At 42.3% G+C, this 24,098-nt stretch overlaps 1 protein-coding gene across 1 annotated transcript in view; it reads left to right on the top strand.

Moving 5' to 3' along the window:
• The window catches only part of LOC128685456 (glutamyl aminopeptidase-like), a 626,129-nt gene that overhangs the window by 501,542 nt on the left and 100,489 nt on the right, over positions 1-24,098 (top strand). The window contains exons 2-4 of the mRNA XM_070082219.1: positions 7,547-7,691; positions 14,375-14,539; positions 22,118-22,211. Coding sequence (XP_069938320.1) covers positions 7,547-7,691; positions 14,375-14,539; positions 22,118-22,211 — 404 coding nt within the window. The remainder of the gene's footprint in view (positions 1-7,546; positions 7,692-14,374; positions 14,540-22,117; positions 22,212-24,098) is intronic.

Below are 24,098 nucleotides of genomic sequence, written 5' to 3'. Positions count from 1 at the left end.
TGACCAGCGGGGTCCCACAGGGGTCAGTCCTAGGACCAGTGCTGTTTCTGGTATTTGTGAACGACATGACGGAAGGAATAAACTCCGAGGTGTCCCTTTTTTTCAGATGACGTGAAGTTGATGAGAAGAATTCATTCGATCGAAGACCAGGCAGAACTACAAAGGGATCTGGACAGGCTGCAGACCTGGTCCAGCAATTGGTTCCTGGAGTTCAATCCCACCAAGTGCAAAGTCATGAAGATTGGGGAAGGGCAAAGAAGACCGCAGACGGAGTACAGTCTAGGGGGCCAGAGACTACAAACCTCTCTCAAGAAAAAAGATTTTGGTTTGAGTATAACACCAGGCACATCTCCTGAAGCGCACATCAACCAAATAACTGCTGCAGCATATGAGCGCCTAGCAAACCTCAGAACAGCATTCCGACATGTTAATAAGGAATCGTTCAGGACCCTGTACACCGTGTACGTTAGGCCCATATTAGAGTATGCGGCACCAGTTTGGAACCCACACCTAGCCAAGCATGTAAAAAACTAGAGAAAGTGCAAAGGTTTGCAACAAGACTAGTCCCAGAGCTAAGAGGTATGTCCTACGAGGAGAGGTTAAGGGAAATCACCCTGACGACACTGGAGGACAGGAGAGATAGGGGGGACATGATAACGACTTACAAAATACTGAGAGGAATTGACAAGGTGGACAAAGACAGGATGTTCCAGAGACTGGACACAACAACACGGGGACACAGTTGGAAGCTGAAGACACAGATGAATCACAGGGATGTTAGGAAGTATTTCTTCAGCCACAGAGTAGTCAGGAAGTGGAATAGTTTGAGAAGCGATGTAGTGGAGGCAGGATCCATACATAGCTTTAAGCAGAGGTACGATAAAGCTCATGGTTCAGGGAGAGTGACCTAGTAGCGACCAGTGAAGAGGCGGGGCCAGGAGCTTGGACTCGACCCCTGCAATCTCAACTAGGTGAGTACAACTAGGTGAGTACACACACACACACACACACACACACACACACACACACACACACACACACACACACACACACACACACACACACACACTCACACACACACGACACAAAGCATTAAACTGCAGACCAGTGTCGCTGACATGTATAGTATGCAAGGTCGTGGAGAAGCTCATCAGGAAGACTGGTGGAGCACCTAGAAAGGAATGAGCCTATACACGATAACCAGCACGGTTTCAGACAGGGGAAAATCCCGTGTCACAAACCTACTGGAGTTTTTCAAGATATAAGACAGGAGAGAAAGAGAGAGAGGTGGGGGAACTTTATTTTCTTGGATTGTTAGAAGGTTTTCCACGCAGTTCCGCACAAGACATTGGTGGAAAAGTTAGAGAATCAGGCAGGAATAACAGGAAAGGCACTGCAATGGATCAGGGAATACCTAACAGGAAGAAAAGAACGAGTGATAGTACGTGACGAGGTGTCAAAGTGAACGGCTGTGACGAGCGGGGTTCTACTAGGGTCAGTCCTGGGGCCGGTGCTGTTTCTAGTGTATGTGAATGACATGACGGAAGGAATGGTTTCGGAGGTTTCCCTGTTTGTAGACAACATCAGGCTAATGCGGAGAATTCAAGTGGATGAGGATCAGATAGAATTACAAAGGGATATGGACAGGCGCCAAGGCTAGTCCAGCACCGGGCTCCTGGAGTTTAATCCCAAGAAGTGCAAAGTCATGAAGATTGCGGAAGGTCAAAGAAGACCTCAGACAGAGCACAGGCTATGGGGGTGCAAAGACTGCACTCAATGAAAAGGATCTTGGAATTAGTATAATACCAAGCACATCTCCTTAGGCGCACATCAGTCAAATAACTGCTGCAGCTTATGAGTGCCTGACAAACCAAAGAATAGCGTTTCGACACCTTAACAAGGAATCGCTCAAGATTATACACCGTGTACGTCAGGCCCTTATTGGAGTATGTAGCACCAGTATGGAACCCACACCTGGTCAAGCACATCAAGAAATTAGAGAAAGTGCAAAGGTTTGCAATAAGGCTAGTCCGGGAGCTAAGAAATATGTCCAACGAAGAGAGGTTAAGGGGAATGAACCTGACAATACTGGAGGACAGGAAGGATAAGGAGGACATGATAATGACATAAAATACTGAGAGGACTTGACACGGTGGATAGGAACAGGATGTTTTAGAGATGAGACACAGCAACAAGGAGTCACAAATGGAAGTTGAAGACTCAGCTGGGTCACAGGGATGTTAAGAATTATTTTTTCAGTTATAGAGTTCTCGGGAAGTGGAACAGTCTGGAGAGTGATGTAGTGGAGGCAGAATCCATACATAGCTTTATGAAGAGATAGGATAAAACTAGTGGAGCAGGGAAAGAGTGGAACTACCAGCAAAGAGGCGGGGCCAGGAGCTGTGACTTGACCTCTCCAATCACAAATTGGTGAATATAAATGTGTGAGTACAGGTGGAAGGCGTGAGAACCCAGGCATTTGAACAGGGAACTTCTAGGGGTTTTAGAGATTTCCTGAATGAAAGGCAGTGAAATACAGAATCAGAAAGATAGTCAGTGGGAGGACATAATGGAATACCCAGCTGGACAATGCCGGCAGGCAGAGTAAACCTTGATACTATGATGTACAAACAAAAAAGGGCATACCAAGCCCCTTGCTCACCCGGAGGTGCAGGGAAGTGAAAAAGAAAATCGTAAAAGCGTGTAAAATCTATTGAAAGTGACGAATAATTGAGAACAGTCAGTAGAAGAGCCAGAAACGAATATGCTAGGGTGATGAGAGTGGGCGACAAGCAGTTTGAGAATGGCATCGAAGCAAAGGCAAAGTATAAACCAAAACTGCCTCACTGTCGTATCAGAAGAAAGTCTATAGTAAAACAAAGAAGGTAATTCTACTGAAAAATGAAGGAAAAGACCTTATAAGCAATGACAAGGAAGTCTGTGAAGGACTGACCCAACGATTTAAAGAAGTCTTCTCATTGGAAACAATGACAACACTAGAGGCTACAGGAGACGAATACACCAACAGGTACTGGGCAGCATACACACAACAAGGGAAGAAAGGTAAAGAAACTTTTAATGAACCTCAATGCGTCAAAGATCCATTACCTTTGTCACCATTGATTCTGTGAGAGAGAGCAGCAGCGCCGTCTGAATCACTAGCTTTGATCTGAAGTCAGTCAATGGATACGAAACAATTGCCGGAGATCTGGATGACATTGAATGTAGTTTCTATACTGAAGAAAGATACAGGAAGTGTTGAACTGCAGACCAGTTTTACTGACATGCATACCATGCAAGGTAATAGAGAAGCTTAACAGAAGAAGAGTGGTTGAACTCTTGGAGAGAAGTGGTTTGATAAACAATAACCAGCAAGCGTTCACACACATCAAATCGTGTCTTACCAACCTACTAGAGTTCTATAACAAAGTAACGATGTAAGACACGAGAGAGAAAGAGGGTGATGGATAAATTGTATTTTGTTAGACTGCAAAGTTTTTGATACTGTGCCCACAAGAGTTGAGGGCAAAAATTTGAGATGCAGGCAAGAGCACTTAAGGAAAGGAAGCAAACACTGATTACCTGGGAAGAAACATCAGACTGGAGAAAATACACTGGTGACGTTCCTCAAGGATAGATATTAGAAGCAGTACTGTTTCTAGTTTATGTGAATGACATCCGAGATGGGATAGAATCAAATGATGTGTCTTTATTTGCTGATAATGTAAGACTGATGAAGAGAATAAAATCAGATGGGGAACAGGAGAGGCTGCAAATAGATCTGGGGAAACTTCTGTTTATTTGATCAATATATGTAAGGTAATGAAGTCTGGGGATGGAGCAAAAAGACAGGACACGAGGTATAGATTCAGGTGACAAAGACTGCAAACCTCATTCGAATAGGAAGACCTAGGGGTGAAAATAATACATAAGTGTTTTGTCAAAGGCTTATATCAGCCGAATAAGGTTCCTGAAGGCTACTGCAGTCAATGCTGTAGCCTTCAGGAATCTTATCAGTCATTTCTGGCTCTTTATGCAACATATGTCAGACATATTTTGGAGTATGCAGCACCAGTATGGAACACTTTCCTGAAAAAAGAGTGTTAAGAAACTGGAAAAAGTGGAGAAGTAAGCAACGAGGCTTGTTTGTTCCAGAGTTAACGTTTATGAGTTACAAAGAGAGGTTAACGGAACTGATTCTTATGGCGTTGGAGGAAAGAGGAGTCGAGGGATATGTAATATAATGTAAAATATGCAGCACTAGTACTGCTACTGTTCCTAATACACGTGAACTGCCTACCAAAAAGGATAATGTTTTATATGTCACTGTTTGTGGATGATGTAAGACTAATGAGAAGAATAAGAACAAGAAAGATAGTGATAATCTTCAGGAAAACCTTGACTGTATGTGGTCAAATAAGTGGATTCATGAGTTCAACCTGAACAAATGCAGCTGTGTTAAGTGAAGAAGGTAAGGTTAGAACCAACACTAACAACAACACTGGTGGAGGGTGGCTCCATATATAAGAGTGAGAAGGATTTGGGAGCGAGTATGAAGCTAAGTATTTCACCAGAAATACACATAAAGTCTGCAGCATATGCAAGATTGGCAACCCTCAGGGTAAGATTCCCCTCAAAGGAGGTTCCTTGACGCTGGTGAGGGGCTCTTGATCTAGGGAATTGGATCTGTGCTCCGGTTCCCTGAACTGAGGCTGAATACCTTCCATCCCCCCAACATGCGCTGTATATTCCTGTGGATTTAGCGCTCCCCCATGATCATAATAATAATAATAATAATAATAATAATAATAATAATAATAATAATAATTAGGGTAAGATTTAGGAAATTAATCCTTCAAACCCTTATATATGACATAAGTTAGGCTGGTCACTGAGTATACTGCGTGACCAGTGTGGCGACCACACCTGGTTAAGCACCTGAAGTGCGAGAAGGTCAGCAGTACCAGACCTGACAGAAATTATCAATGAAAGGTGAAGGAACTGAACCTGACGATTTTAGCGGAGAAGCCACGTAGACATGATTACGAGATACAGAATCTAAAGAGGAATTGACAGGGCAAACAGGGACAAACGTTCTGAGGATAAAGGGAAAAACTGGTGCAGAGTATGTACTGAGACTAATCCAGGGCTGAGACGACATGGAGTTCGGGATATAGTGACCCAGATGTCGGGTTAAGTAGGTAAGTTTCCTTGGCCCTGGGAACCAAAGGAAGTGGAGAGAAGAACATTTGAACATGATAGGATCCGTTATTCATCATTTGAACATGATAGGATCCGTTATTCATCATTTGAACATGATAGGATCCGTTATTCATCATTTGAACATGATAGGACCCTTTATCCATCATAATGAAATGTGTCAAACTCAACGCCTCTGTGGAGAAAGTAACAAGGTTAGTAGATTACTAGATGATGTTACTGCTAGAATGAGGCTATAAGTATGTCTGCAAGTGCGACTTATACGGAGATGTCAATAACATATAAAGCAAAGTATGGACAGAGACAGGGCCATTCACCGGAGCATTATATTTCAGTGTGTCTAAACATCCAACCTTCCCGAGACACCTTCATCCAAACCATTCACGACATTGCGAAACACCTTATTGCTTTTCATAAGATATCTGAAATCTTAATGCTGACCTCACATTTTTCTGATGAATAAACTTTTTTTTTTAGCAATTGCAACACAGTTATGGCCTATGTTTTTAATGGTCTTTCACTACTATGAAGCAAAAGAGGCCCGAGGTGTGTGGGAGAGGAACTGGCCCGCCGCTGTCGCCACGAAGGCTGGCCATGTCGGAGCGCAAGCTGGAAACAAGTCGTGATGCCGCAAAAAATGGAATCCTTCGCTTCGAAAGGTGGAATAGATAAAAATGAGTCACGAACAGATGGAAACGCACTACCTGGAGTCGTGAAAAATGGTAGTCTACTATATACATTATCTATTTTTTCAAGGGACACATTAATTACAACTTAGTGATAGATTGAGAGAGTTTATACTATGATTTTTCTACCATTGTATATTTTTTAAAAGGTAATTTTACATAAAAATATCAAAATGGTGATATATCTCCCAGAGATAAAAAGAGTAGATTGCTTAGTGACTGCCGATGATGCCTTGTATAAAACCTTGATTGGGAGTCTGAGTCTTTGAAATCATAGATCAGTAATAGGCCCAAATTCAGAGTTTAAGTTTCTGTATAAGAAAGAGTTTACGAGGACAAATTGTTTACTATCTCTGGTCGTGTCATTTGACTCCAGAGAGAAAAACACCCAAATTCTTGTCATGCACAGATGTGAAGAGGAACATCTAATGAACTGGAACAAAGCAGAGCTTATCTACAGAAAATCCATCATTGATATTTGCCACTGTATTGAAGCATCATTAATTGTTTCTGCCAACACCACAGAACAAGGATCTGGCAAGTGCACCATCTCAACTACCCTCGTACACATGATACTAAGCCACGCTGATTCCCTGATTCCACGTGACACAGATGACCTGACGCCTTCGCCTGTGACCTACTTTCACCACTATATAATATAATAATAATATCTTTATTTCTACAAGTACATGTACAAGGTATACAGACCATAGCTGTCATCAATGACATACTACTATATAGAAAGCCGCTTGTTTTGCAGAACATTTCGGGATGCGACCCACACCAGTCGACGGCAGGTGTCATACGGAAACACGTCCCTAAAGTTTTTCAGCCGTACCGGAGGAGCTTCGAACTCCGGACCTCAGTGTGTGAGCTGAGTGGGCTGGCGATCGAGCTACGGGACACCTATACTGGATATACTGTGCTCTCTCATTCTCTTGTATCACATGGAGTGATCAAGGTCCCAGGACCGAGACGTATCCAGTAAATGTCTTAAGCGAATGCACTTGAGTCCTATTATTCATTTAAGGTTTTGATGAAGACGAGAACCATTAGAATGGCATTTCTTGCAAACTTTTACGGAAGCATTCTTGTTGGGATTTAGTTCTAGAAAACGTTTTCTTAACTGTAAGTTAGATTTTTTCATAGATTAAACTATAAAAGATGTTATCTCTACATATTCTAAGGACTTTCATTTTGTTTAAAAGAAATGGAACTCGTTTATTCGATGCTGCAAGAAACAGTGTAATCTGGAACCATTTTAAACAAGTGAATTTTGCATAGCTTTGTTTACTCAAGTTTCTTAAGAAGATTTTCCGAGCTTCCAGGTCACATCATTGTAATTACTATAATCATGGGGAAGCATTAAACCCATTCAGGTAAGACAGCACCTGGAAAAGAATAGGTATATAAGTTTGACACAGGTAAGGAAGAAATGCCTCTTGTTCCTTAGACCAAAAGCACTTGACGATCATCTTGGCACCCATGTGATGGGTCCCTGGTTGGAGAACTCGTAAATTATGATCTTAATTTGTAAAATAAAAAAAAACTTAACATGTGTAGCAAGACGTATGACACAAATTTTAATTAAATTAAATTATGGGTTACACGTTAATAAGGTTATTATTCCTTTTTTTCAGGTCAATAGCTACTAGTAAATTCCAGCCTACCGACGCCAGGAAAGCTTTTCCTTGTTTTGACGAGCCTTCCTTTAAGAGCACCTTCAGCATCACTCTCGTCAGACCTTCCCAAGGCTACATAGCACTCTCCAACATGCCTGTCCAGGTAATCTACACGCCACTTGTTTCATTTTTTTTGAATGTTGGGGGAGAGCCGAGAATTATATATCAAGGTTGAAGTTACAGTATGGTAGCATGATATCTTAGGTGGCATATCGTTCAACAAAGTGTAGCACCACCATGGAACGCACTTCAAAAATTTAAGCTGGTGACGAAATATTCGCCTGAAACATAATATAGAAGCAACAAGTATTAGACAAAAAGGGACACTCAGTGGTAGAGGATTCAATTCCCAGGCAAAGACAGGTAAAAGTATCAGATATTGACACAATGGTAAAGATAGGTAACTGCAGTTTTACAAAATCCCTTAAAAGGCATGTTAGTACCCCTATCTTTTAATAACATGTTCATTTTTCCACTTTAACCTACCTTGTCTATAATTACTATCGCATTTGCTTTGCTGTTTCTACAACACAATTGTTCTCAAAGATTCGTTAAGTTATACCATGAATTAAGGAAAGATCCTGGACTTCACCTTACCAAACAGACAAAGAAAATGCGATAGTAATTATGGACAAGGTAGATTGTAGTGGGAAAATGATCATGTTATTTGTGTGTCTCCCAAACTGCCAGGAATACTTGTAACCAAGCCTAAGCCTGGCCACTACAACATCAGTCAGTACTTGTAACCAAGCCTAAGCCTGGCCACTACAACATCAGTCAGTACTTGTAACCAAGCCTAAGCCTGGCCACTACAACATCAGTCAGTACTTGTAACCAAGCCTAAGCCTGGCCACTACAACATCAGTCAGTACTTGTAACCAAGCCTAAGCCTGGCCACTACAACATCAGTCAGTACTTGTAACCAAGCCTAAGCCTGGCCACTACAACATCAGTCAGTACTTGTAAACAAGTCTAAGCCTGGCCACTACAACATCAGTCAGTACTTGTAACCAAGCCTAAGCCTGGCCACTACAACATCAGTCAGTACTTGTAACCAAGCCTAAGCCTGGCCACTACAACATCAGTCAGTACTTGTAAACAAGTCTAAGCCTGGCCACTACAACATCAGTCAGTACTTGTAACCAAGCCTAAGCCTGGCCACTACAACATCAGTCAGTACTTGTAACCAAGCCTAAGCCTGGCCACTACAACATCAGTCAGTACTTGTAAACAAGTCTAAGCCTGGCCACTACAACATCAGTCAGTACTTGTAACCAAGCCTAAGCCTGGCCACTACAACATCAGTCAGTACTTGTAACCAAGCCTAAGCCTGGCCACTACAACATCAGTCAGTACTTGTAACCAAGCCTAAGCCTGGCCACTACAACATCAGTCAGTACTTGTAACCAAGCCTAAGCCTGGCCACTACAACATCAGTCAGTACTTGTAACCAAGCCTAAGCCTGGCCACTACAACATCAGTCAGTACTTGTAACCAAGCCTAAGCCTGGCCACTACAACATCAGTCAGTACTTGTAACCAAGCCTAAGCCTGGCCACTACAACATCAGTCAGTACTTGTAAACAAGCCTAAGCCTGGCCACTACAACATCAGTCAGTACTTGTAAACAAGCCTAAGCCTGGCCACTACAACATCAGTCAGTACTTGTAACCAAGCCTAAGCCTGGCCACTACAACATCAGTCAGTACTTGTAACCAAGCCTAAGCCTGGCCACTACAACATCAGTCAGTACTTGTAACCAAGCCTAAGCCTGGCCACTACAACATCAGTCAGTACTTGTAACCAAGCCTAAGCCTGGCCACTACAACATCAGTCAGTACTTGTAACCAAGCCTAAGCCTGGCCACTACAACATCAGTCAGTACTTGTAAACAAGTCTAAGCCTGGCCACTACAACATCAGTCAGTACTTGTAAACAAGTCTAAGCCTGGCCACTACAACATCAGTCAGTACTTGTAAACAAGTCTAAGCCTGGCCACTACAACATCAGTCAGTACTTGTAAACAAGTCTAAGCCTGGCCACTACAACATCAGTCAGTACTTGTAACCAAGCCTAAGCCTGGCCACTACAACATCAGTCAGTACTTGTAAACAAGTCTAAGCCTGGCCACTACAACATCAGTCAGTACTTGTAAACAAGTCTAAGCCTGGCCACTACAACATCAGTCAGTACTTGTAAACAAGTCTAAGCCTGGCCACTACAACATCAGTCAGTACTTGTAAACAAGTCTAAGCCTGGCCACTACAACATCAGTCAGTACTTGTAACCAAGCCTAAGCCTGGCCACTACAACATCAGTCAGTACTTGTAACCAAGCCTAAGCCTGGCCACTACAACATCAGTCAGTACTTGTAAACAAGTCTAAGCCTGGCCACTACAACATCAGTCAGTACTTGTAACCAAGCCTAAGCCTGGCCACTACAACATCAGTCAGTACTTGTAAACAAGTCTAAGCCTGGCCACTACAACATCAGTCAGTACTTGTAACCAAGCCTAAGCCTGGCCACTACAACATCAGTCAGTACTTGTAAACAAGTCTAAGCCTGGCCACTACAACATCAGTCAGTACTTGTAAACAAGTCTAAGCCTGGCCACTACAACATCAGTCAGTACTTGTAAACAAGTCTAAGCCTGGCCACTACAACATCAGTCAGTACTTGTAAACAAGTCTAAGCCTGGCCACTACAACATCAGTCAGTACTTGTAACCAAGCCTAAGCCTGGCCACTACAACATCAGTCAGTACTTGTAAACAAGTCTAAGCCTGGCCACTACAACATCAGTCAGTACTTGTAAACAAGTCTAAGCCTGGCCACTACAACATCAGTCAGTACTTGTAAACAAGTCTAAGCCTGGCCACTACAACATCAGTCAGTACTTGTAACCAAGCCTAAGCCTGGCCACTACAACATCAGTCAGTACTTGTAAACAAGTCTAAGCCTGGCCACTACAACATCAGTCAGTACTTGTAAACAAGTCTAAGCCTGACCACTACAACATCAGTCAGTACTTGTAAACTAGTCTAAGCCTGGCCACTACAACATCAGTCAGTGTTCACATTGCAAGTTGCTCCATAAACATACTTATCTACGTTCATGTTATCATAGTGGGTTATAGATCTACTCAGGCTTCTAACTGCATTCCTATAACAATCAGTTTCATTATTTACTTCTCTCCCAATATTATACTAATTCTAGACACATACCAAATTATATTATACATTATCCTTTAGTGTACTAATTTTGGCTAATGTATCATCTTTATCATAAAGAGTAATCCAGTGAGTGATGGAATCCACAACAATTGTTCATTAATTCCCTTTTCCCGGATTTTTAAGTATCTATATCTGGATTCTCCAATGAGCGTTGAGTCAAGAGCTTTCAGTGATAACATAAAATCAGTAATAATTTTAGTCTTTAGGATGGCAAACAATTCAGTTTACAGTGTAGACGCCCATTTGTCAATTTTTATGACTAAATCAACAAAGTTTCTATTATTCTTAACTAAGAAGGCGGCAGCTGCAGCCCTGCCAGTAGACTCCTGCTTAGATCCATCACTGCTTATAACCTGTGATAAATCATTACTAATAATTAAGCGAGAAATTTCCTCTTGAGCAGTTGATTTTGCAAGTGATTTAAGGGAGGGATTACTAGTGTTGAACTTCTTAAGAAGGGCTTGCAGGTATGTGATACTAAGAAGGGCTTGCAGGTATGTGATACTAAGAAGGGCTTGCAGGTATGTGATACTAAGAAGGGCTTGCAGGTATGTGATACTAAGAAGGGCTTGCAGGTATGTGATACTAAGAAGGGCTTGCAGGTATGTGATACTAAGAAGGGCTTGCAGGTATGTGATACTAAGTGAACACATCTTTAATGGTAGAGTGAAATGTTCTTGTTGTCTCCGGTGATACAGCTTGTACAAGTTATAAACTATTGATCCAAGTAGTTAATGACGTTATCTCTGAGTTCTGGGTTAAGAATGAGACTTTTTTTCTTCTTTACTTAGCTCCTCGAATGTTGGAAATACGATCAAGATTGACAGCTGTGAGAAATGGGAAACGTTCAGATAGGATTCTGATAATCAACTATGACAGTCATGCATTCTATATAATATATAAAATCCAAGGAACAGATCTAGTATGCCGCCATATATGTGTGATCACTAGTGCTCACGATTCGACCATTATCTTGCTCATTTGCTATAGATCCACCAATATTCTTATGTCTGGCATTAAAGTCTCCAAAAATGAGGGTAGGTTCACTATTAATGTGATCTGGCAAAGCATCAGGTCGAAACTAATTCGTTGGGGCCTAAAGGTTGAAGATATTGATGGAAAAGTTGCTTATATTTTGACACCATGATATTGCATACTTACTCGACAAATGAGAGTCTTGTAGTACCCGGCCTTAAATCAAACACCAAGGATAGCTTTTGAGTGCTCGTAAATTCCCACCAGCAGTACCTACAGTGTGTGCAGAGCGTAACAGAGCTACAAAATAGGCGGATACCATAGAAATGAGAATGGCAATAAATGGGAGAGCAAATTCAGTTCAGTCACTGTTATATGAATGTAACTCATGCAAGAGACATCAAGATGTGTACTGAACCAGCTAGGTAGAGGCTAACTCCAGTGCAGACTTGTAAATATTACATTAATTCGAATGGAAGAAGCCTCTCAACCAACTGGTTGACCTGAAAGCCAATTACAATGCAGGCTGGGGATTCCGACAACCAACACTGCTATAGAGTCATAAAACTCCAGACCGACAGGTTAGCCACTGGGACAGCTGGCTACAATAAGATTCATCCAACTAGGTATATTTATACACATTTGTAGGCACCACTGTGACCACAAATGAACTTTTATAGACGAATCTCCCGCCAGCGTGGCCGTGACGAACTCTAGCTCAAGTCCCCTCACTGCCATAATTGCCAGATTGAATCCTACAGAGGAAATACAAGAAGAGGCTTTGTGCTGAATACCAAATAAATTGTAAAGTACTTGGCGTCCGCCACTAAACTACTGCAAGAGTTTACACATTTAACAACTATGACAAAATCTACTAATGTGAGACGTCCACAGATTCCTCTGGGAACCCCAGAATGTAACCAGAATGCTTGCACAATACCCATTAATTTCTAAAAGCCATTTGATAAAGAAAATGCTTTTAATTTGCACGCATCAACATCTTTAACCTCAACAGTTGCTACACTGTACCTGAACCTCTTACCAGAAAATTAATGCGATGTTGGGGAATCAGAGTAACCTGACGCACATCAAACTTTCTCTTAACCTCACCGCTAATGACTGCTTATATATTCACCTCTTATCAAGTTTTTCTGTTTGTGACGTGATAAAGCCAGCTGCTTGGGCGAAACGTCCGCTATTACCTGGAGTTTACCTGGAGAGAGTTCCGGGGGTCAACGCCCCCGCGGCCCGGTCTGAGACCAGGCCTCCTATGAAGGAGTCCGTACAACTAAATTTGAAATATAAAGAAAAATGTTTAGAAGCTCCAGAAAGGAATTTGTGGTGACATTTTAATTTTAAGTTTGGTGAAAAACCCGAGGTTAGTTACGCCAGTGGATGATTGATCAGTGAAGGAAGCAGGTGATTAAAACACGTCAGTGGACACTGTCTCGTCTCCTGACGAATATACCACCACCTTCACTACCACTACCGCCACTACCACGACCCCAACTACCACTATCACTACTACGACCACCCCCACTATCACTATAACCACTACCTCCCCCCACCACCCCCACCGCAAGTACTACTACCACCACCACCACCACCACCACCACATCCCCCACCACCAATCAATGTAGACATCACCTCGACGTAGCAGATAAACCAGCATTGACCGGAAGTGACAGGTGGTTGTTAGAGGCAACTATAAAGATTTGGTGTAAAATGACATTAAACATTTTATAACTGTTGACAGTGTGCAATATGGAACATAAATAAAAGTGAATTCATAATTTCATATGAGGGCCGCATCAGTTTCATAGAAGGGCCACATGCGGCCCTCGGGCCGCAGGTTGAGGACCCCTGACTTAAAATATTCGTGATGCCACAAAGTTCATCTAATGTAAATTTTGAAGCCATTTTTGAAACAAGATTGAACCCAGGAGAGTAGGTAACATCACCATTTAAATTGTAATTTTTTCAAAATGTCTTTTTTTTAATGACCAGAATGATGGGGCTACTGTGGCTATCGTTCCGGGGATCAGTTCCCGGGTTGGATGAGACGAATAACTTGAATGTTTTATTTGATTCATTGGTTCATTAGTTTATTTGTAGTAAATACTAGATTGCTACCTGTTAGTAGGCTGTTGTGAGTCGCATCATTGATAAAGGGGAACTGCCTTGGATAGTATTAGGCTTTGCAAACAGCTGATATGAGATAACAGCTGTTAACTTATAAGGAGTGACTTCAGGTAGAACCAAATATAAACGATCCATATAATGTGCAGTAAAATAATTGTCACGAACTTTATGCAAATATTTTGAAGAGCTGCATCCAAAATATTCTTTTAATTGCTACACATTTTTTAGTTGATTTATAGTATTTCATATATTTAATTTTATTAACATCTAATTTCTTGCAATAATTGCATTATATTTACTGGTGATGGACCCCCCGAGGGAGCGTTGACACCCCGGAACGCCCCCAGGGTAGGAAGAGTGATAATTTTCCTTAGTCATTTATTAGTTCACCTTCCTGTCTAATATCTCATTCCAAATTTCACGTGTTATGTGTCCAGCGCGAGGTAGTGGACGCTCCGAGCACAGGACTGACGGAGGTGGTGTTCCAGAGGTCGGTAAACATGGTCACTTACCTCGTCTGTTTCATCGTCTGCGACTTCGACTACGTGGAAACCTTCACCCAGGACCAGAAGCCCTTCAGGGTTTACGCCGTGTCAGACCAGGTTCACATTTTATTTAAGTGAAAAACGAAAAATTGATTTATAAAATAAATAAACAAAAGGAAAGACTAGTGATTAAATACTAGTAGTGGTAATAATATAATTATTAGAGTTAGGTTAGGTAATGTTTGTCAGGAACAGGACAAGTGTTTCCTGACGCGGTTGTTAGTCATATGATGACCAGCCGTTGGAGCTTTTGGCCATCTGACCGAGCCCTTCCACTATATTATCAAGGGTAAATGTAGTAATTTTAACAGTCGCTTTGGTAATAGATTGTTAGTCAGGTGTGACTGCGAGAGTGGCATGGTTATTGATCTGATTGCTAGACAGGTGTGACTGCGAGAGTGGCATGGTCATTGATCTGATTGTTAGCCAGGTGTGACTGCAAGAGTGGCATGGTCATTGATCTGATTGTTAGTCAGGTGTGACTGCGAGAGTGGCATGGTCATTGCTCTGATTGTTAGTCAGGTGTGACTGCGAGAGTGGCATGGTCATTGATCTGATTGTTAGTCAGGTGTGACTGCGAGAGTGGCATGGTCATTGATCTGATTGTTAGTCAGGTGTGACTGCGAGAGTGGCATGGTCATTGATCTGATTGTTAGTCAGATGTGACTGCGAGAGTGGCATGGTCATTGATCTGATTGTTAGTCAGGTGTGACTGCGAGAGTGGCATGGTCATTGATCTGATTGTTAGTCAGGTGTGACTGCGAGAGTGGCATGGTCATTGATCTGATTGTTAGTCAGGTGTGACTGCGAGAGTGGCATGGTTATTGATCTGATTGTTAGTCAGGTGTGACTGCGAGAGTGGCATGGTCATTGATCTGATTGTTAGTCAGGTGTGACTGCGAGAGTGGCATGGTCATTGATCTGATTGTTAGTCAGGTGTGACTGTGAGAGTGGCATGGTCATTGATCTGATTGTTAGTCAGGTGTGACTGCGAGAGTGGCATGGTCATTGATCTGATTGTTAGTCAGGTGTGACTGCGAGAGTGGCATGGTCATTGATCCGATTGTTAGTCAGGTGTGACTGCGAGAGTGACATGGTCATTGATCTGAGTGTTAGTCAGGTGTGACTGCGAGAGTGGCATGGTCATTGATCCGATTGTTAGTCAGGTGTGACTGCGAGTGTGGCATGGTTATTGATCTGATTGTCAGTCAGGTGTGACTGCGAGAGTGGCATGGTCATTGATCTGATTGTTAGTCAGGTGTGACTGCGAGAGTGGCATGGTCATTGATCTGATTGTTAGTCAGGTGTGACTGCGAGAGTGGCATGGTCATTGATCCGATTGTTAGTCAGGTGTGACTGCGAGAGTGGCATGGTCATTGATCTGATTGTTAGTCAGGTGTGACTGCGAGAGTGGCATGGTCATTGATCTGATTGTTAGTCAGGTGTGACTGCGAGAGTGGCATGGTCATTGATCTGATTGTTAGTCAGGTGTGACTGCGAGAGTGGCATGGTCATTGATCTGATTGTTAGTCAGGTGTGACTGCGAGAGTGGCATGGTCATTGATCCGATTGTTAGTCAGGTGTGACTGCGAGAGTGGCATGGTCATTGATCTGATTGTTAGTCAGGTGTGACTGCGAGAGTGGCATGGTCATTGATCCGATTGTTAGTCATGTGTGATTGCGAGAGTGGCATGGTCATTGATCCGATTGTTAGTCAGGTGTGACTGCGAGAGTGGCATGGTCATTGATCTGATTGTTAGACAGGTGTGACTGCGAGAGTGGCATGGTCATTGATCTGATTGTTAGTCAGGTGTGACTGCGAGAGTGGCATGGTCATTGATCTGATTGTTAGTCAGGTGTGACTGCGAGAGTGGCATGGTCATTGATCTGATTGTTAGTCAGGTGTGACTGCGAGAGTGGCATGGTCATTGATCTGATTGTTAGTCAGGTGTGACTGCGAGAGTGGCATGGTCATTGATCTGATTGTTAGTCAGGTGTGACTGCGAGAGTGGCATGGTCATTGATCTGATTGTTAGTCAGGTGTGACTGCGAGAGTGGCATGGTCATTGATCTGATTGTTAGACAGGTGTGACTGCGAGAGTGGCATGGTCATTGATCTGATTGTTAGTCAGGTGTGACTGCGAGAGTGGCATGGTCATTGATCCGATTGTTAGTCAGGTGTGACTGCGAGAGTGACATGGTCATTGATCTGATTGTTAGTCAGGTGTGACTGCGAGAGTGGCATGGTCATTGATCCGATTGTTAGTCAGGTGTGACTGCGAGAGTGGCATGGTCATTGATCTGATTGTTAGACAGGTGTGACTGCGAGAGTGGCATGGTCATTGATCTGATTGTTAGTCAGGTGTGACTGCGAGAGTGGCATGGTCATTGATCTGATTGTTAGTCAGGTGTGACTGTGAGAGTGGCATGGTCATTGCTCTGATTGTTAGACAGGTGTGACTGCGAGAGTGGCATGGTCATTGATCCGATTGTTAGTCAGGTGTGACTGCGAGAGTGGCATGGTCATTGATCCGATTGTTAGTCAGGTGTGACTGCGAGAGTGGCATGGTCATTGATCTGATTGTTAGTCAGGTGTGACTGCGAGAGTGGCATGGTCATTGATCTGATTGTTAGTCAGGTGTGACTGCGAGAGTGGCATGGTCATTGATCTGATTGTTAGTCAGGTGTGACTGCGAGAGTGGCATGGTCATTGATCTGATTGTTAGTCAGGTGTGACTGCGAGAGTGGCATGGTCATTGATCCGATTGTTAGTCAGGTGTGACTGCGAGAGTGGCATGGTCATTGATCTGATTGTTAGTCAGGTGTGACTGCGAGAGTGGCATGGTCATTGATCCGATTGTTAGTCATGTGTGATTGCGAGAGTGGCATGGTCATTGATCCGATTGTTAGTCAGGTGTGACTGCGAGAGTGGCATGGTCATTGATCTGATTGTTAGACAGGTGTGACTGCGAGAGTGGCATGGTCATTGATCTGATTGTTAGTCAGGTGTGACTGCGAGAGTGGCATGGTCATTGATCTGATTGTTAGTCAGGTGTGACTGCGAGAGTGGCATGGTCATTGATCTGATTGTTAGTCAGGTGTGACTGCGAGAGTGGCATGGTCATTGATCTGATTGTTAGTCAGGTGTGACTGCGAGAGTGGCATGGTCATTGATCTGATTGTTAGTCAGGTGTGACTGCGAGAGTGGCATGGTCATTGATCTGATTGTTAGTCAGGTGTGACTGCGAGAGTGGCATGGTCATTGATCTGATTGTTAGACAGGTGTGACTGCGAGAGTGGCATGGTCATTGATCTGATTGTTAGTCAGGTGTGACTGCGAGAGTGGCATGGTCATTGATCCGATTGTTAGTCAGGTGTGACTGCGAGAGTGACATGGTCATTGATCTGATTGTTAGTCAGGTGTGACTGCGAGAGTGGCATGGTCATTGATCCGATTGTTAGTCAGGTGTGACTGCGAGAGTGGCATGGTCATTGATCTGATTGTTAGACAGGTGTGACTGCGAGAGTGGCATGGTCATTGATCTGATTGTTAGTCAGGTGTGACTGCGAGAGTGGCATGGTCATTGATCTGATTGTTAGTCAGGTGTGACTGTGAGAGTGGCATGGTCATTGCTCTGATTGTTAGTCAGGTGTGACTGTGAGAGTGGCATGGTCATTGCTCTGATTGTTAGTCAGGTGTGACTGCGAGAGTGGCATGGTCATTGATCTGATTGTTTGTCAGGTGTGACTGTGAGAGTGGCATGGTCATTGATCTGATTGTTAGTCAGGTGTGACTGTGAGAGTGGCATGGTCATTGCTCTGATTGTTAGTCAGGTGTGACTGCGAGAGTGGCATGGTCATTGATCTGATTGTTAGTCAGGTGTGACTGCGAGAGTGGCATGGTCATTGATCTGATTGTTAGACAGGTGTGACTGCGAGAGTGGCATGGTCATTGATCTGATTGTTTACACAAGACAACAACTCTAAATACACAAAAATTACTCGTGATTTCTGGTGATGTGGTCAGGAAAATAATGGAGCCGTACATTGTGTGTGTGTACTTACCTATTTGTACTTATTTATTTGTGGTTGCATGGGTCATTTTACAGCTCCTGGCCCCGCCTCTTCGTTGGTCAATACTAGGTACTAACTTCCCTGTGACTCATCTGAGTCTTCAGCTTCCTGTTGTGACCCGTTGTTGCTGTGAGCCGGTGTTGTTGTGACCCGGTGTTGTTGTGACCCGTTGTTGTTGTGACCCGTTGTTGTTGTGACCCGTTGTTGTTGTGACCCGTTCTTGCTGTGACCCGTTGTTGTTGTGACCCGTTATTGTTGTAACCCATTGTTGTTGTGACCCGTTGTTGTTGTGTCACGTTGTTGTTGTGACCCGTTGTTGCTGTGTCACATCTCTCGAACATCCTGTCCCCATCTACCTTAACAATTCTCAGTATTTTATATATCGTTAGCATGTCCTCACTATCTCTCCTGTCCTCCAGTGTCGTCAGGTTGATTTCCCTTAATCTCTTTACGTAGGACATACCCCTTAGCTCCCTAACTAGCCTTGTTGCAAATCTTTGCACTTTCTCTAATTTCTTGACGTGCTTGACCAGATGTGGGTTCCATACTGGTGCTGCATACTCCAATATGGGCCTGACGTACACGATATACAGAGTCTTGAACGATTCCTTGCTAAGGTGTCGAAACTATATACTGCAGCAGTTATTTGGTTGATGTGCGCTTTAGGAGATGTGCTCGATATTATACTCACCCCAAGATCCTTTTCCTTGAGTGAGGATTGCAGCTTTTGGTTCCCTAGCCTGTACTCTGCCTTTGTAGTTCTACCTGATTATTATCCACTTGAATTCTCCGCATTAGTTTCACGTCGTCTGCAAACGGGAACACCTCTGACTCTGTCCCTTCCGTCAAGTCATTCACATATACCAGGAACAGCACATTCCTTTGTGGAACACCACTCGTCACAGGCGCCCACTCTGACACATCGTCACATACCATCACTCGTTGTTTCCTTTCTGACAGGTATTCTCTGATCCATTGCAGTGCCTTTTCTCTGATTCCTGCCTGCTCTTCTAGCATTTGCACTACTTTCTGCGGAATTGTGTCGAAAGCTTTCTTACTGTGCAAGAAAACACAGTTTACCCACCTTTCTCTCTCCTGCCTTACTTCTTATCGTAAAATTCTAGTAGGTTTGTGACACAGGATTTCCCCACTCTTGAACCGTACTGGTTATCGTGTATAAGCTTTCTAGGTGCTCCACCAATCTCTTCCTGATAAGCTTCTCCATGGCTTTGCGCACTATACATGCCAGTGACACTGGGCTGTAGTTTAATGCTACCTGCTTGTCTTTTTAAAAAACTGGGACAACATTTGCTGTCTTCCATACATCAGGTAGTTGTCTGTTTCGATATATGTGTTGAGGACTGCTGTTAGTGGCGCACAGCGTCTCTGATGTCTGGTCCCATTGCCTTTGAGGTATCTAGTTCATTTAGTAGCCTCTTTACTTTCTCCTTGGTTGTGTGTAATATGTCCAGAACCTGTTGGTGTACCCTACCATTCCAGTTTACTGTAGTCTAGTCTGTCTCCACCAAAAATACTATCTTAAATTTCGTGTTTAGCTCTTCACATACTTCGTCGTTTCTTGCAATTCCCCTCTTTCCTTCCTCAGCCTGATTACCTGGTCTTTGACTGCTGTTTTCTTCCTATGTGGCTGTACAACAGCTTTGGTTCAGATTTGGCTTTCGATGCTATGTCATTCTCGTATTGCCGCTGGGCTTCCCTCTTTATTCATGAATATTCATTCCTGGCTCTTCGGCTAATCTCTTTATTTTTTCTGGGTCCTTTGTTTTCTCTACATTTTCCATTCTCTAGCACACTTAGTTTTGGCCTCTCTCTATCTTTGAGTGAACCAAGGGCTCGTTTTGGTCTTTCCATTGATGCTATTGCCCTTAGGTACGAAAGTCTCCTCTTCCTCTTTGCATTTTGTGGTCACGTATTCCATCATTTCATTCACTGTTATTCTCACCAGTTCTGTCTCCCACTGTACCTCATGCAGGAAACTCCTCATACCTGTGTATTCCCCTCTTTTGCAGTCTGGCTTCTCCCATCCTACTAGTGCTGCTTTCCTCTGTACTTTTCAAAGCTCAAGACCACATGATCACTAGCTCGAATGGGCCTTTCAAGGGGAACATGAGGTCCAACCTTGCTAGTTCATCCTCTCCTCTCTCTCTGGTAGGTAGTGTCCTTAATATGTTGATGCATGAGGTTCTCTACTACCAACTCCATCATCTTAGCCCTCCTCGCTTCTGGTTCCCCATGTGGCCCCAGGTTGTGGGTGATTGAAAATCATCCACAACTAGTACCTTTTGACCTTCTGGCACCCTCAGCTAGTGTCTCATCCATTGCTCTGTTGCTCTCATCATACTCTTGTGTTGGCCTCCTGCTATTCTGTGGTAGGTTATACATCACTGCAATCACCACCTTGGGACCCCAAGTCTGAAGTGTTCCTCAAAACTCCACTGAGTTTTAATGAGCAGTGCAACTCTTACTCCACCTGCCTTTCCTCAAGATCTGATATCCGGTTGGAAAGATTGCATCTATTATTTTTCCAGTCAGTTTGGTTTCCGTGAGTGCTATGATGTTTGGGGATGCCTCCATGATTCTTTCGTGCCACTCCTCACACTTGTTATTCCGTCTGCGATGTATGTGTGTGTGTGTCTGTGCACTCACCTAATTGTGGTTGCAGGGGTCGAGACTCAGCTCCTGGCCCCACTTGTGTGTGTGTGTGTGTACTCACCTAGTTGAGGTTGCGGGGGTCGAGTCCGAGCTCCTGGCCCCGTCGTGTGTGTGTGTGTGTGTGTGTGTGTGTGTGTGTGTGTGTGTGTGTGTGTGTGTGTGTGTGTGTGTGTGTGTGTGCGTGTGTGTGTGTGTGTGTGTGTGTGTGTATTTTATCGAAGTATTTAATGTTTCAGATATTTTTTGGTAGTTAAACCTTCTTATTTTTTGTTCAAATTTGTCCATCAACGTTAAAATTGATCTCATTAATTCCATATTTTGGCTTCACCCACCTCATTACCTAACATTTTATTTCGTAATTTATTAATTATCTGTAATATTAATTCACAATTTGTAATTTTTTCAACAAATTCAGAAAATTTAATATCATAGTTTAATTTTTGTTTGTTTGTTTGCTAGTTTCAGTATTTTTTGTATTAAAATAAAATGTTCAACAGCTTCAATAGAATTTATTCAAGATTCAATATTTGTAAAACTAAAACATCCATAATTTCTAAACAAGATTAAATATTTTTATGTAAAAGCTTCAATATTTTTGGTTTAGCAATTTCTATATTTTTAAAGATTCAGAATTCCTATTTATAAACGTTAATATTTTTGTCCAAAACTTCAGGTTTTTATTGAAAGCTTCAAAATTTATAATAAATCTATCTATATCTTTATTAAAAACTTCAAACTTTTATTAAAAGTATCGATAATTTTTTTCCATTCATAAACTTTAATTTTAACCAACAACAACTTCACTATTTTCTTCCCAACTTCAAAAGTTTTCCTTAAAATATTTCCATTATTTACAGTATAAAATATTTAATATTCTTCCTTAAACAGATTAACCGAGCCAACTACTCCCGTGACCTCGGCGTCAGCGTCTTGAACTTCTACGAGGATTACTTTGAAGTAGAATATCCTCTACCTAAACAAGGTTAGAACTTAATTTGTTAATCTGGATAATGTCTTCTGGTTAAGGTAATTTGTTCTTATTACAGTAAGCTGCTTTAGTTTGTTTTTTAATTCTAAATTGATTGAATCATATTTCTGTCAATGAATAATTTGTGTGTTAGTTACCATTTTGTCCTAGGCACATGACGATTAGACACTAGGCCTGTTGTATATGAGTTCGTGTGTGTGTGTGTGTGTGTGTGTGTGTGTGTGTGTGTGTGTGTGTGTGTGTGTGTGTGTGTGTGTGTGTGTGTTTCAATATATATGATCAGGATATACTTAGAGAATTACTTGATAAACTGTCCAGGAGTATTAAGGTCAGCTAAACTCTACTTACTATGAATGCTGCAGTACTGCCACTCCCAGAAGTGGCAAATTTTACAACATTACTGAAGCTGTGGAGCTAAACATTTAGCCATAGCTAATATTAACTGATTATATCCGTATTTTAATGTTGCCTTTAAAACAGAAACAGACTTTTATGAACCGAAGCTTGTCAATGTAACATCTGAATTATCATATAATTAGAATAACTTCTCACAATGAGTCGAGATCAAATATTAATATTTAAAGAGTCATAAATTTACTAGAAACAATATTGTATCCAGTCAAATAACTGAATGTTAGTATATCCTCTTCTTTCCTTTGTTGTGCTTAACGACCAGCGGCTTGAATAGAAGTCTTTGGCTTGACACAGTACTGCACCTGATACTTAGGAAGGGCATGGAAGAAGTGATCATCTGACTCCGTGACTGTGTGATAATACTGTGTGGAAGTGTAGGTCATCAGAGAGTATAAAGAGTTCGTCTGAGCACTGATGTATTGTGCAAACTAATATCACGCCTTCATTGTCAGTTATTTCAAAAAGTATTCGTCTCGATAGAGGCAACGCAAGTTATAAATGAAAGTGTGGAAGAGGTGCCTCGACAGGTCGAGAGAAGGTAGAAAATAAGTAGAAATATATGCCTAGGACAGGAAAGACTTTGCCTACATACACACGGACTTTAAAATACATGATGTCACTGGTTTGTCGATTTGAGTAAGAGAATGAGAGATGACTTCTTCATTTCTATCGACATTATAAGACTTAGAAATTAAGAGCAACACTCCAGTCATATCTTCTTCAGATACTTGTAGTTTACTCTCAGTTCTCTTCCTGAACATTGCACCTACTAGTTATGTCATGTTTAATTAAAACGAAAAAAAGGCGACATTATAAAGAATGTGAACAGGTCTGCCGTTAGCCTATTCTATTTGCAATTATTATAGTTTGTTTTCTTCTAGTTTTCTGTCAAGATAGTTTGTTGTTGTAAGTGGTGTGATAGTGGACTTGTTGTTATTAGTCATGTGATAGTGACCTTGTTGTTAGTGGCGTGATAGTGACCTTGTTGTTGTTAGTTGTGTGATAGTGGCCATGTTGTTGAGAGCGGTGTGATAGTGGCCTTGTTGTTGTTAGTGGTGTGATAGTGACCTTGTTGTTGTTAGTTGTGTGATAGTGGCCATGTTGTGGAGAGCGGTGTGATAGTGGCCTTGTTGTTAGTGGTGTGATAGTGAAATTGTTGTTAGTGGTGTGATAGTGACCTTGTTGTTGTTAGTGATATGGTAGTGACCTTGTTGTTAGTTGTGTGATAGTGGCCATGTTGTGGAGAGCGGTGTGATAGTGGCCTTGTTGTTGTTAGTGGTGTGATAGTGACCTTGTTGTTAGTGGTGTGATAATGAAATTGTTGTTAGTGGTGTGATAGTGACCTTGTTGTTGTTAGTGATATGGTAGTGACCTTGTTGTTGTTAGAGGTGTGGTAGTGACCTTGTTGTTGTTAGTGGTGTGATAGTGACCTTGTTTCTGTTAGTGTTGTGATAGTGGACTTGTTGT

Source organism: Cherax quadricarinatus, chromosome 1 (assembly GCF_038502225.1).
Source record: "Cherax quadricarinatus isolate ZL_2023a chromosome 1, ASM3850222v1, whole genome shotgun sequence".
NCBI classification, from domain to species: domain Eukaryota; kingdom Metazoa; phylum Arthropoda; class Malacostraca; order Decapoda; family Parastacidae; genus Cherax; species Cherax quadricarinatus.
This window is presented reverse-complemented; position numbering and strand designations above follow the sequence as displayed.